This window comes from Rhinopithecus bieti, unplaced genomic scaffold (assembly GCF_001698545.2).
Source record: "Rhinopithecus bieti isolate Rb0 unplaced genomic scaffold, ASM169854v2 scaffold_5626, whole genome shotgun sequence".
NCBI classification, from domain to species: domain Eukaryota; kingdom Metazoa; phylum Chordata; class Mammalia; order Primates; family Cercopithecidae; genus Rhinopithecus; species Rhinopithecus bieti.
In genome coordinates this window covers 7,092,690-7,108,259 of record NW_016805666.1, presented here as the reverse complement: position 1 = coordinate 7,108,259, position 15,570 = coordinate 7,092,690, and the positions used below count along the sequence as shown (strand labels likewise).

Genomic DNA, 15,570 nt, shown 5'->3' with positions numbered 1-15,570 from the left:
TTTATTTATTTATTTATTTATTTATTTATTAGAGACAGAGTCTTGCTCTGTTGCCCAGGCTACAGTGCAGTGGCAGGATCATAGCTCACTTCAGCCTTGAACTCCTGGGCTCAAGCGATCCTCCTGCCTAAGCCTCCTTAGTAACTGGGACTGCAGGCATGCACCACTGTTCCTTGCTTTAGATTATATAGTTTTATAATTTTGCTTTAAGACTTTTTTTTTTTTTTTTTTTTTTTTGCACCCAGTTTGTTCAAACCACAATCTCAGGTCTCAACAATGCTCTTTATCTTTTTCAAATCCCGTTTTGAATTGTTCAGTTCTTAAATCATGTGTGGGGTGGGATTTGAGTTTTCCTAAGTGTTCTCCTTATTTATTTTTTATTTGTATTTATTTTTTGAGATGGCATCTCGCTCTGTCATCAGGCTGGAGTGCAGTGACATGATCTCGGCTCACTGCAACCTCCGCCTCCTGGGTTCAAGTGATTCTCCTGCCTCAGCCTCCCAAGCAGCTGGGACTACGGTGTGCATCACCACACCCAGCTAATTTTTGTATTTTTAGTAGAGACGGGGTTTCACCATGTTGGCCAGGATGGTCTCAAAACTCCTGACCTCAGGTGATCCTACCGCCTTGGCCTCCCAAAGCGCTGGGATTATAGGCATAAGCCACCGCACCCGGCCAGTGCTTTATTTATTTATTTATTTATTTTTTATATACATATTTTTGAGATGGAGTCTCACCCTGTCACTAGGGCTGGAGTGCAGTGGTGCATTCTTGGCTCACTGCAACCTCTGCCTCCCAGGTTCAAGGGATTCTCCTGCCTCAGTCTCCCAAGTAGCTGGGATTACAGGCATGCACCGCCACACCTGGCTAATTTTTATATTTTTAGTAGAGTCAGGGTTTCACCATGTTAGCCAAGATGGTCTCGATCTCTTGACCTCGTGATCTGCCTGCCTCGGCCTCCCGACGTGCTGAGATTACAGGTGTGAGCCACCGCGCTTGGCCAGTGTACATGACTTCTCTAGTCATGTGCTCTGATTGTTCTTCCTGATCTTTTCCTGTCCAGTGTCTCAGATTTCTTAGAAAGGTTGTTAAATTTTTCTGTCAGATGATTGGAGTTGAGGCCTGGGCTGTTTATCCCGAGAACTGGATGTCTCACAGGTGGTAGATCTCTCCCAGGTGGTAGATCTCTCACAGGTGGTGGAGGGCAAAAAGCAGACAGGCTGTCAGCGGCCTGCTGTGGAGCATGGAGGAAACCTGTGAGCACTCAGGGCTCCCTGTATCCTTCCAGCCTCAGGCAGCTCCTTCCCACCACTTCAGCTCTTTTGAGGATCTTCATGCATATTTTGGTAGAAACCTGGGAGAAGCTATGTTAAGGATAGCCAGCCAGATATTATATGATTAATTTTTTAATGGTTGCTCTAGGCATCACAACGTACATACCTCTCCTTTCAAGAAGCCTTATAACCAGGAATGTCTCTTGCTTTCTCTTCTTTATGTGATTATTGTCATAAGTATGACATATGTCGAAAACCCCCACCAGATAATGTGATAGTCTTTACTTTCAACAGTGAAGAGTTAAAGAACACGAGTAAAGAAAATTAGACTTTTATAATTACCCAGATCATTATCATTTCTATGTTTTCATTCCTTAAGTTCTAAGTTAACCTCTAGTATCATTTCCTTTCATTTCAACCTAAAGAACCCTGTAGCTTTTGTTGTTGTTGTTTATTTTTGAGCATGTCCACTGTCAACAAATTATCTTCATTTTCCTTCATCTGATAAAGTCTTCGTTTCTCCTTAATTCCTGAAGGATATTTTCAGCAGCTATTACAGGAGTCAGAATTGACACTTCAAAGTGAAAGATGAAGTCAGCACTTCAAAGATGTTCCACTCTTTTCTTCCCTGCGTATTTTTTATGAGAAATCTGTGATAATTTGAATTATGGTTTTCTTATATGTAATGTGGTTTTCTCTAACTGCTTTTTTTGTTTATCTTTGATTTTTAGCAGTTTGATTACTATGTGTCTGGTTGTGATTCTCACTAAGTTTATCTTGTTTGGAATTCACTGAACTTCTTGAATCTGTACATTTAGGTCTTTTATCATACTTGGGAAAATTTCTCCTATTATTTTGTCAATTTTTTTTTCTTTTTCAACTTTTTTTCCTCATCTTGTTGGACTCTAATGACATGAATATGAATTATTTTGATATCTTTGAGTCTGTTCACTAAAATGATTTTTTTCTCTCTGCTCTTCAGGTTGTATAATTTCCATTGATCTATTCTGCTATTGAGTACATTCAGTGATTTTTTTTTTAATTTCAGGTATTATATTTTTTAATTCTAAAGTATCCATTTGGTTTTTTCCCACAGTTTATATTTTCTTGTTGAGAACTTCTAGCTTTCATTTCAAGAATATTAACAGTTACCACAGGAAGGGGTCTTACAATAGCTGCTTTAAAAACCATTATCTGACATTTCCAACATCTAGACTATGTATAGATTGGCAACTGTTGTGGCTTTTCTTGAGAATTGGCCAGATTTTCCAGATTTTTCATATTGAATATCTCAAACATTTTGAGTATTATGTTGTGAAACTTTGAATCCTGTTAAAATCTTCTGCAGAATGTTGAGGGTTTTCTTGTTTGTTTGTCTGGCGAACAATCAACCGTAAGTTCTAACTTTCCTGTTGTAGGTGGCAGTTTCAATCTTAGCTTAAATATAAAATATTTTGCTATGGTGTTTGGGTCTGTCTCACTCAGAGGTTACTCTCACAAATGGGGAGTGATTTATATCATAGTTCAATTCCTGGAATTTTTGTTATCTTTCTTTGTATCTGGTCCACACATGCACAGCTCTAGACTGAACTTGGGACTTATGTAATTCACATACTGAATTAGTCCCCATGTCTGGCTCTCTCCTTTCCAGGATTCCACCCATGCCCTTTAGCCTACAAGAGTCCCTTTTCCTGGCTCTTCTGGCCAGAAAGACTGGGCATCTTTTAGAGTTCTGCTGCCCAAACAGCTTTTTAACTGAGGCCCACGCACCAGTCAAATATGGAATAGGGAAGAGAAAAAAAGTCGAGAAACTCATCCCCTTGTGGGTTGCTTCTGCAAATTGGACTGCCTTCCACCATCTGCCTGCTTTTGTTTACTTTTCAAAGTCCTTGGGGAGTTGCTGCTTGGTTTTTGTTCAGAGTTTTCCATTGTAATCAGTGGGAGAGAGAGATCGTAGTGGGCTTACTCCATTTTGCCTGGAAGTGGAGCCACCAGATACTCTACTAAACCAGAGGATTTGCCTAAACATTTGCAAAGCTGCTAACAAATGACGAAAATAGATTTGAATTTTGCTTTTTTATTTTTTCCCCAGTCTGGCAAAATACACTGGTAGATCATGAAGTAACCTGATGAAAAGCAGTAAGAACGGGAAAAGGGATCATGGAGTCACAGAAGGTCGGGGCTGAAAAAGATATTAGAGATCATTTCTCTTCATACCTGAAATAAGGACTGAACTCCCTGCTCTGATTTTCAAGGCTCTGCATGAATTAATTCAATCTTGTCAATCTCATCTATAGACACTCCTCCTTTCCTCTAGGTGACAATCTTCAGACTGCAATAACAGTGGCCAGAAAATCTGGAATGGTTTCTGAAAGCCAGAAAGTCATTCTCATTGAGGCAAATGAAACCAACGGGTCCTCATCAGCATCTATATCTTGGACATTAGTAGAAGAGAAGAAACACATTACGTATGGGAATCAGGTACTCCTGAACACAGACATTCTGCCACATTACCAACATGTCTTGCAGTGTTGGTGACTGAACAGCTTTGACCAAGAGTCAACATATGCTTCCAAATGTCTAGCATTCATGCTGTTGAATGAACTCAATTACATTGGTTTTTCCGTACTTTTCATACTGAGCTTGAAGGTATAGTGCTTTCTTGTGTGCTAGAAATAATCCATCTTTTAAACTTAAAAAAATGGTTGGCCTTGTATGAGAAAGACTATAGTGAGTGAAGCTGAATCTATTTTCTCCCTTTCCCCTTGCTTGTCAATCACCCCACTGGGTTCAAAGGGGATCTAGTCTTTGGGAGAGATGCTGCTGTGTGTCTCAGAAAATCAGACTATGTTTTCAGAAAAAAGTTTCATTCATTTGTCTCCAGCCTTGTCGGTATTCTGTCTCCATTGTGTCCTTGTAGAACAATATTAGTTCCCTAAGGAAAAAAAATAGTAAGTTCTCATTTCAGGGAGAAATTTGTTAAGCTGCAGTGCTTTTGTATTTTACACTTGAAATGTGTGAAATGTGCTCTTCTCTGGGACTCACCAAGATCAAATCACGATGAAAACAGGACATGAGTAAGTGTTATGCTCCTAGTCACTAGTTGTCTGTGATGTGCAAAGATTGATCCAGCAAAAAGAAAATGCTTCTCTGAGGAATCAGAGTGACTTTTACAGATAGATCCTGGTCTGTCTTCATTATCTTCTCTCAGATATGCTTGTGGTTCTAACCACTCTGTCAAGTGAAAGAGTCTCAAATGACTGTGTCTTGCTTTGTAGGATAATTACATTAACATCAGGGATGAAGTCTCTGATAATGGCAGAGAAGGAAGTTACCATTTTGCCCTAACTGGAAAATCCTTTCATGTTATAAGTCAACATTTTAGCAGCCTACTGCCAAAGGTAAGTTCTAAGAGGGTGACAGTCTCCCTGTGAAAATGCTGATGATGTCACTTACAGAGCATGGTCCTAAATTATTTCAAACCTTGAAACAGGAAAAATAGACTCAGTGAGTTCTCTGTATCTTAAGAGAGACAGATATTTTTGCAGAGGATACTAGTGTCTCATTTCCTACTAGGTTTGAAATAAATAAACTTGATTAGTCAATTTTCCACCATCTATACGATTGAAGTATCAGTGATTTCTTAAATTATAAAGATGATTTTGGGTGGCTGTCACTATATTGCCATGGTAAGGGGTCTCAAAGTATAGTGGAAACCCTGCAATTATACAGGAAGGCAGACCAAGAATAAGGGAATGCCATTCATTCTTTGATCGATGACCTCAGTACTCAAGAGGGTTGAACTTAAAGCTTTAGTGGGAGGAGGTAAGTTTTAGATACATAGTTATCCCTCAACCTCTTGCTGTTTTGCAGTTCAAGGTTCCATTAAGCTCGAGATTTTTCAGGACCACATTCCCCATGACAGCTGAGGTAAATTCCTGTAGGTCATCATTTTCATAAAATATTTTTTGTTAAGTAATTATCTTTACTGATTTTTGTTTTTCACTGATCATTTATCTGATGACCAAAACCTCAGTGTTTGTCTTAAAATCCAAAGGAAGGCTCATTGGAAACTTTTTTTTTCTTCATCATAAGTGTCATGATGCAGTCAACATTCTGAGTATTATTAATTATTTCATGTACAACCAGCTGACTTGATTAAAAAAAAAAATCTCCATTTTGGGTTCCTTACAGATACTGATCAATGGGACCATCTTTGCAAGAATGTCTCCTGGGCAGAAGTCCAGTCTGGTGGAAGAATTTCAGAAACTGGAGTAGGTTCTTTGCCAGTGCAGGTGGCATGAACTGCATGGAGGCATAACAGTCAGGGGGAGTGGAAGAGGTACAGGGAGTCACTCAGTTTGGCAAGGGCAGTGGTCCTTAGTCTGGCTGCATGAGATAATCACTTAGAAGCTTTGGAAAAATAGTAATACCAAGGGATCTCACCATTCAGAGATCCTGATTCAGTTGTTTATATGGGGCTTGAAAAATCTGTATTTTTTTTTCGCATAAGTCAATTTTGCATTCAATGTTGAGAATCACTGGACTAGAACCTAAGGGGCCTGAAAGAGTATGGGGAGAAATAAGAATGGAAAGGTGGCTTGAGCTCAGCTCCTGGGGGGACAATGAGTATTTAGACATTATTTTCATATGCTCTCATCACAATGATGATATAGGGACATTCATATGACCAGAGATTCATGTAACACTAAAAAGACTAAAATATTTGTGTGCCAAAGCATTTTCCATCCTAAATCAGAAAATTCTTCTCTCCTAACACAAAGGGTCTCCATTCCTAGACAGAATGGGCAGTCCAAATGAAGTGCCTGTCATTCGGGACCCTTTGTCTCCTGTTAATAGAACCCCACAGAGTACCAGAGCCTTTCTCCGCTTTGGTCACCATGTCACAACAACATGACTCCAACTCCTACTCGTTTCTACTCTGCCCTCCTATTCATTTGATTCCATTATCAGGCTAGCTTCTCAGCTCAGAAAATCCTGTCTTCTCAACGTGGCTGAAACCTAGAGAGTCAACGAGTTACTTCCATATGGCAGTGTGGAAGAAAAGTATAGCATGTTCTATGAATGCTGTCAGAATGCTCATAATTTAAAAAGCTGGCTATCCATAATCCTTGTCAGTGATTCAAGAGAGTATTCACCCAGCCTTAGAAAGCCATTCTGAAACAGGGATGTGTTTTCTTTCTTCAACTTCTAGGCCTGACATTACATACTTGAGTTGAGTGACTGTTGACAGGGTGGATTTCCTCTCATGCTAGTATTAACAGCACAAACAACTACAACTTGTTAGCATTTTAGACTTTATAAGTACTTTCCCATACAGCACCTCATTTAATACTCATAGCCCTTTATAGGCAAAATAATAATAATGATGGGAATAATAATAGTGAAAATGGTTAAGATGACCAGGTCAAAATCTAGATCTGGTTTCAAATCCTGTGCCCTCTCTGCCATGCCATGCTTACATCATAGAATTGCGAGTACCTCTGTCTGACAGCTGAGAAAGCTCTCCCTACGCAGTGATGTGCAGCGTCTACATGAAACTTACAGTAAAGGAATCATGTTCTGAATTTCTAAATCCATTGTATAAACTGCTGAATCACACTTTTTTCAGTCAAACTAGAGTCTTAGGAAATTTCCCTTAAATAATGAGTTTGAACCCTGAGTAATGATGGTTACTTTGTTTTTTTTAATTAGAGAAATAAGCAAGATAGCTTTGATCTCATCTACAATTAATGTGGTTCCCTCTTAGTTACTTTGTAGGTATGTGTGGTGACGGAGCCAATGACTGTGGGGTAAGTAGCTGCCAGTGTGTGTGGCCATAATCTCACATTCAATTATACTCAAGCCCTTTAGAGGTAGTACTCCTGGAGTATATATCATTTCCATTCCTCTTGATGGATAAACTGTTGCATTGGGAGGCTTTTGACCAAAGTCACACATTGATTCAATGGTTAGTTTAGGCTACGTGGGGTAGAATTTGGTTCTAGGGTTCTAATTTCTTTGGCTAGGTATCCTAATGCCATCTTTCTCGTATGTTCCAGGCAGGGTTAAGTCTCTTGGTTAGAGTTTAGGCATACAAACCACCTTGTGGCCAGCTTAACTGGCCTTTTCTTATGAGGTTTTAGTAGAGACATATGTGAGTCTATGTGGGAAGTAAGCTGATTCTTTGCTTTCAGGCTCTGAAAATGGCTCATGTGGGCATCTCTTTATCAGAGCAGGAGGCATCTGTGGCCTCACCTTTCACTTCCAAAACTCCAAACATTGAGTGCGTACCTCACCTTATCAAGTAAGTAGGCACTTCCTCAAACATTGTTTTCTCTCTCTTGACTTCTGGTACAAATCACATTGTTCTGCCTGGGAAAGACCAGAGAAACTTTGTGTCCCTGGGTGGGGAGGGTGCTTTGTGGAAGAATGCAGCCAAGCATCCTACTTCCAAATGGATTTTCCAGAAGTTAAAAGTAACATTGGGAGAGCAGTGGCATTTCCAGTGAATTCACTGATTAGGTTATTTTTAGAAGATTGGAATCTGGAACTTGTTATGGCTTTGGAAGTGTCAGTCATCCTCATTTTTCAAATGTATCTATCTCCTTTCAATCTTTATTTGAAAAATAACGTTTTGAAAATCTTTATTGGCTTTTGCTGCTCTCACTAAAATTTGCTTTGATGCTCTCCCTGCCACCCTGCCAAAAATGTACTTCTGCTCCATTATATTTGAATGCTAGAGATAGTGAGCATGGTGGCTGCTCTTGATTATTGTAACTGACATGTGTTTCTAGTTTTAAAATGCTATAATGCCTACCATCTCACACTTCAGCCTGGAGATGCAGGAATGGCTATTTTTTTTTTAACAAATAAAAAATTGAAGTTCAGAAAATTTAACTGATGTGCCCAAGCTCATACAACCCTATGAGGTTAGACATTATTTTAGAATTAATTTTATTCAAGTGTATTTTATCTACAGATACACTATTTCCACCACATGAAAATAATAATTTGGCTAGGTCCTCCCAATTTTTTATTTATTCATACATTTGGCAAATATTTAGTGAGTAGGCATTTAGTGCCAGAAACTAAGGGAGATAAAGACGATACTTACTGATTTTGATAGGTGCTGTCCAGGAAATAAAACGGGTAAAGGGAATAAGATGGCTGTGTAGGTGGAAGCAGCTGCTTCAGATGGGGTGGTGCGGGAAAACCTCTCTTAGGAGAACCTCTCTTTATTGCTTAGAGAACCTCTCTAAGCAATAAGGAGAAACTACCTCTAGGCAGAGGAAATGTCATGGCAAAACTCTGATACAGAAAAAAACCTGGTTTGAGGATCAGGTTTTAACACCCCAGGACATCATAATGGGCATGAGTTTAAACTTAAAGAAGTATGATCTAGACTGGGTATGGTGGCTGATGCCTATAATCCCAGCACTTTGGGAGGCCGAGGTGGGTGCATCACTTGAGGTCAGGAGTTCGAGACCAACCTGGCCAACATGGTGAAACCCAGTCTCTACTAAAAATACAAAAAATTTAGTTAGACCTGGGGGTGCATGTCTGTGGTCCCAGCTACTGAGGAGGCTGAGGCGGGAGAATCACTTGAACCTTGGAGGTGAAGGTTGCAGTGAGCTGAGATCATGCCACTACACTCCAGCTTGGGTGACTGAGCAAAAAACCCTGTTAGAAAAAAAAAAAAAGTATAATTTAAATTTAAAAAGTGTAACTTAAACTCTATTTTTCCCCAAATGAAATAGAAGTTAAAAGTGACATTTCATATGTCATCTATTTCATGCTTTAAATGTATACTATTTACACAATCAATCGACGATAACACAGATGAAAATGCTCATCCTTTCAGCCTACTTCAATTTGATATATGACTAATTTGAGTGTGTATATTGTTTTGGTCCAGTTTTAGAAAAAGTTGGGACTGCCAAAATGAAATTTGAATCAAATGTTTGCCAAGCTCCTGAAGCTCCTGTATGGAAATAACCCCTGAATCTGCAATTTTATTTAAATCCATTAGTTCACAGATGAAGAAACTGAGACAAGGGAAATGATCTTCTGCATCACATTAGTGAGTAGGTAGAAGATCTGGCACTAGCTCCACTGAGTTGAGGAGTTAAAACATTGCCTGCTGGAAGGACAAGAGCAACTGTAAATCTGGACTCCATCACCAGTTCAGGGACCCTGGACCTGGGCCTGGAATTGGCCTTCTTGAAAATTGGGTTGTTTAGTTTACTGGCAGCCTGCATCCACGAGCTCAGGGGTGTCCATTTTCAGACAAACAGTTGTGGAATGACTTTGGATTTCTTCTCTCCTGAGCTTTGCTGAACAGCACAGAGTGACTGGTCTTATGTCTTTTCATTACTTTCACGTTTTATCATCTCTTTTCTTACACAGGGAAGGACGTGCAGCTCTCGTTACCTCCTTTTGCATGTTTAAGTACATGGCCCTGTACAGCATGATTCAGTATGTTGGTGTTCTGCTGCTCTACTGGGTATGACTTGGGACTTAGCCTCTTGGTTAGTGTGAACTAAAACAAGTAGCAATGCACTCTCAATTTACAATGCCTCTCAAAGAAAGAGTACAAATAGGATATCTGAGCAACAATAGCCCCTCCAAAAATATCCTTAAGAATTTTTTTAAGTAAATCAGAAATAGATTTGCACAGGAAAGGTTGCTGATGTCATTTCTCTGATACAGAAACCTTTTATCTAGTAATAGCTGAGGATGGCAACTGAATATATTACTTTTTCTCTTGCTGCTGCTTTTACCTGATTGGACAAGGTCTTTATCTTCTTCATTCCAATGTGGCTCTACCCTAGTCTACCACTCAATAAAGAAATGGTTCTCTGCATCGGGATGCTGCTAAATGCTTCATTTAGCATGAAAGAAAAGGCCTGATTATTAATTTTTGCCCATTTCAGTGGTGTCAGTAATCCTACCAAAACCAGTTTCAAGCTATGCGTCCATTGTCACTGAACATGAAGTGGGGAAAGATGTACAGTAGCATATGGTTCTATAGTACTTGCCCCATATAGATACAAGAGTTGTAAATGACCTCAAGGGCACAGATAACAGTAAAATGTAGAAAAATATTTAGAAAGTGCTGAGCTTTGAGTATTTATTAACTTTGGTTTTAGTATAATTTATTTAATGGTACACTTGTATAATTTAAGTTTTTACATCGGCCTTGTTTAACAGCCGGCTCACAACATCTCTGAAAATTTAGCAATTGACTTTTAAGTGTTAGTATAAGCCAGCGTGCCACTGATTCCCTGAATATAGGGATGTGAAAACTGGCATATCATACCACAAAAAATACATAGCTCTTATGATCACTTTTGTTATTTAACAAGATATAAGAGGAGAAAAAAACATGCCCATCATCTGTGAACTCAACATGTGAGATTATCCTATTAACCAAAACCAACACAAGAAATTTCATCTGGATATCTGTGTGGCAGATATCCAGATTCATCTTTATATACTGCCTTCTTTTTCCTGGGTTAAAGGTTTTAGTCCTATTGCTTTCAGATAAACTATATCTTTTCCCACTCACTGATAAATGGGCTAGAGAAGGATAGGCTGTTTATAGAAATTGGGCTCTATTTTAGAATTCCCAAATTATTCTCAAAGGTAGACTTAAACATTGAACGTTATCTCCTTTCCACTAAGGGGTGAGGAGCAAGAAAGTGAGTTTCTTAAAATCAGTAAGACCTGAACACTTTTCCTCAAGAGTATTAAGATGCTTTGCTAGGATTTTCTAACATTTTGTCCAAAAACATTCGAGAATGCAAATAGTGGGTTTACTTATTCTTATTTTCCATCAGTAAAATTTATGTAAGGTTACCACACATTTGTCACTTGGGGATGTATTCTTTTATTGTGTGAGATGAAATCCTGATTTTTCTGTTAACAAGTAGAAAAGAGAGCAGAGATAAATCTGGCAGGGGAAGACGTCTTCCTCAACAAAATAATACGGATGCACAAACAATCCCACCCTGAACGTACATGATGATAGGCCCCCTGGATAGAGAGGGTTTCACAGGTTTGGCTTTGATTACTTCCACCAACACCATCACTCACCAACTCAACCAGGCCCTGACCACAGCATCCCCTCAGTAATTTACTTGAAAAACCCTATGTCGCAGTGAGAAAATAAATGTAATCAGTATCTAATTTCATCCCGAAGGTCACAACTTTTTTGATCTGCTTTCTTTTCATTTTCAGGAGACAAACAGCCTTTCAAATTACCAGTTTCTGTTCCAGGATCTGGCCATCACAACTCTTATTGGTGTAACAAGTAAGACATTTTAAAACTTTCTTACCAGAGGTGCTACCCTCAGCTGGCCTCCCTCTGCCTTGGAAAACTTTGTCTACCGTGACGAACAGCAGCTGCAACAGCAGCAATGATGTGTAACTTATTCCTAAATATATACACAGAGAGGAAATAGAATCCTCATTTTTGAGTATTGCAAGAAAGTATTAGCAAAAGAAAAGCTTGCTCATTATTTTGCTGTTTTCTGCAAAATTTGGAACTTCTATAAATGGTCACTAAACACTTAAAATGAAAAAAGCAGCTTGAAAATCAGGAACACTAACTTCAGAATGCTTTTAGATATAGTTATAGTTAAAATGTGCCCAATTTATAGAAGCCAAATGGCTTTTATATTTCTCATATCTAAATCTTAGCCTCTCAGGATTTAGAATGAAGCTTAAAGGTAATCTTGCCATTATATCTCTCTTACCCTCTACCTTCTAATGAATATACAAATTGTCTCCCTAATTTCCTGCAATGGAAAATTTTTTTATTTATGACTTTATTCTTTTTTAGGGCTGACTTAGATTCACAACAAAAATGAGAGGAAGGTACAGAGATTTCCCATGTACTTCCTTCCCCGACACATGCATAGCCTCTGCTACTGTCAACCTTCCCCACAAAGTGGTATATTTGTTGTAACTGATGAACTTCCATTGATGAATGATTGAAGTTTTTGACATGTCTTTGTTGGTTTGCTTTGGTCTTATTAACTCAGCTAAAGGAAAATTCCAACCAACATTCATGTTGGAACTAATTCAGTAATCAATTGCAATCATAGGTTGATTACGGACACAAGAGTTTGGCAAAACTCAATGAAAGCATGTCGTGAGAAACAATTAATAATAACATCATTATTATCCAAAGTCCATAGCTTACATTACAGTTCATTCCTAGTCTTGCACATTTTATGGGTTTGAACATATGTACAATGACATATATCCATCATTATATTATCACACAGAGTATTTTCACTGCCCTAAAAATCCTCTTTGCTCTGCCTAGTCATCTTCCCATCTTCCCCAAAGCTCTTGGCAACCACTGTGATCTTTTACTGTCTGAGTAGTTTTGGCTTTTCTAGAATATTATGTAGTTGGAATCATATATAGGCTTTTCAGACGGGCTTTTCTTCACTTAGTAACATGCATTTAAGGTTCCACTATGTCTTCTCCTAGTTTGATAGTTCATTCGTGTTTAGTGCTAAACAATACTCCATTGTCTGGATGTACCACAGTTTATTTATTTATTTGCCTACTGAAGGATATCTTAGTTGCTTCCTAGTTTGGGCAACTGTAAATAAAGCTGCTATAAACATCCATGTGCAGATTTTTTAGTGTAAATAAGTTTTCTTTTCCACTGGGTAAAGGATTATGTAGTAAGAATAAGTTTTGTTTTGTAAGAAACTGCTAAACTGTCTTTCCAAACAGCTATACTAGTTTGCATTTCCACTACCAATGATTTCGAGCCCTTGTTGCTTCACATACTCACCAGCATTTAGTTTTGTTAGTGCTCTGGATTTTGACCATTCTAATAGGTTTGTAGTAGTTCCACTGATGCTTTTACTCCTATTTCCTCCAACCTTCTCAAGGATTTTATTCCTTTAATAATCTATTTCTCCATTATTATCAACCTTTCTCTTGTTTACTAGATCATTCCCAATGATGGCATATAATACATTCTCTTATCTTCTTTCTTTTAAAAATTATTCTTTGATCTCAGCCCACTGCAACATCTGGCTCCCAGGTTCCAGTGATTCTCATGTCTCAGCCTCCCGAGTACATGGAATTATAGGTGCACACCACCATGCCTGGCTAATTTTTGTATTTTTAGTAGAGACGGGGTTTCGCCATGTTGGACAGGCTGGTCTCGAACTCCCAACCTTGAATCTACCGCTAGCGACTGCCTCCTGTATTTTTAAACTTCCCGAACAGTTGTGTATACCCACTTTCTCCATTCTCATCCCTAATTCTATTACCATTCCATTTCCATTAGCCAGATTCTAACATCCAGGGGCATGAATTTGAATTTTGGCCTTATGCAGTTGTTCAGTGGGAGGCAGTGGTACACTTGCAAATGTTTAACAAGTTGCTCTCCAAAAAAGTTTGAATATACATATAATATATATTTACTTATTTCCATATATATAATGGAAATATATATATAAATGGGAAACATATATATGTGTGTGTATATATAAATATATACAATATATAAAAATATATATTATATATATAAATATATATATGCACACACACCCCTATATATTTGGAAACATATTTATATATAGAAAACATACATACACACACACACACGGAAACAAGTAACTTTACTGAAAAGAAATGTGTAGTGAGCAATTTGCAAATAATAATAAAATATACAATACTTTTTTTTTTTTTTGAGACAGAGTCTCACTCTATCACCAAGGCTGGAGTGCAGTGGCATGATCTTGGCCCACTGCAATATCTGGTTCCCAGGTTCAAGTGATTCTCATGCCTCAGACTCCCAATTACATGGAATTACAGGTGCATGCCACCATGCCTGGCTACTTTTTGTACTTTTAGTGGAGACGGGGTTTCACCTTTTTGGGCAGGCTGGTCTCTAACTCCCAACCTCAAGTGATCCACTTGCCAAAGTGCTGAGATTACAGGTGTGAGCCACTGTGCTCAGCCAAGTATACAATACTCTTTATTGCAAATTTCATTTAGCCAATTGATTGTCACAAAATGCTTTCATTGAGTTTTGCCAAACACTTGTGTCAATAATCAATCTATAGTTACAATTGATGACTGAATTAGTTCCAACATGAATGTTGGTTGAGATTTTCCTTTAGCTGGACTAGTAAGACAAAAACAAAAGAACAAAGACTTATGTCAAAACTTCAACCATTCATCAGTGATGTGGGAAACTTACCTGTTGAATCATATTAGTTCTTGAATGCTGGAAGAATATTTCCTCAGTTTAAAAAATATTCACAATGTAATGGCTACAGATGTGACACTTTTTTTTGTATTATACTTTAAGTTCTAGGGTACATGTGCACAGCGTGCAGGTGTATTACATATGTATACATGTGCCATGTTGGTGTGCTATACATTAGGTATGTCTCCTAATGCTATCCCTCCCCCTCCCTCCACCCTACGACAGGCCTGAAGCATGATTTATAATCCTTTGGGTATATACCCCTCCCTCCACCCCACAACAGGCACAAAGCATGATTTATAATCCTTTGGGTATATACCCATTAATGGGATGACTGGGTCAAATGGTATTTCTAGTTCTAGGTCTTTGAGGAATCGTCACACTGTCTTCCACAATGGTTGAACTAGTTTACAGTCCCACCAACAGTGTAAAAGTGTTCCTATTTCTCCACATCCTCTCCGGCACCTGTTGTTTCCTGACTTTTTAATGATCGCCATTCTAATTGGTGTGAGATGGTATCTCATTGTCGTTTTGATTTGCATTTCTCTGATGGCCAGTGATGATGAGCAGTTTTCCATGTGTCTTTTGGCTGCATAAATGTCTGCTTTTGAGAAGTGTCTGTTCATATCCTTTGCCCACTTTTTGATGGGGTTGTTTTTTTTTCTTGTAAATTTGTTTGAGTTATTTATAGATTCTGGATATTAGCCCTTTGTCAGATGAGTAGATTGCAAATATTTTCTCCCATTCTGTAGGTTGCCTGTTCACTCTGATGGTAGTTTCTTTTGCTGTGCAGAAGCTCTTTAGTTTAATTAGATCTCATTTGTCAATTTTGGCTTTTGTTGTGATTGCTTTTGGTGTTTTAGACATGAAGTCCTTGCCCATGCCTATGTCCTGAATGGTATTGCCTAGGTTTTCTTCTAGAGTTTTTATGGTTTTAGGTCTAACATTTAAGTCTTTAATCCATTTTGAATTAATTTTTGTATAAGATGTAAAGAAGGGATCCAGTTTCAGCTTTCTACATATGGCTAGCCAGTTTTCCCAGCACCA

At 38.4% G+C, this 15,570-nt stretch overlaps 1 protein-coding gene across 1 annotated transcript in view; it reads left to right on the top strand.

Annotated features, from left to right (window-relative positions):
- Positions 1-15,570, top strand: part of ATP13A4 (ATPase 13A4) — a 161,816-nt gene that overhangs the window by 112,731 nt on the left and 33,515 nt on the right. The window contains exons 20-26 of the mRNA XM_017873452.1: positions 3,592-3,755; positions 4,553-4,675; positions 5,469-5,548; positions 7,045-7,087; positions 7,472-7,581; positions 9,684-9,780; positions 11,517-11,589. Of these exons, the coding sequence (XP_017728941.1) occupies positions 3,592-3,755; positions 4,553-4,675; positions 5,469-5,548; positions 7,045-7,087; positions 7,472-7,581; positions 9,684-9,780; positions 11,517-11,589 (690 nt within the window). The remainder of the gene's footprint in view (positions 1-3,591; positions 3,756-4,552; positions 4,676-5,468; positions 5,549-7,044; positions 7,088-7,471; positions 7,582-9,683; positions 9,781-11,516; positions 11,590-15,570) is intronic.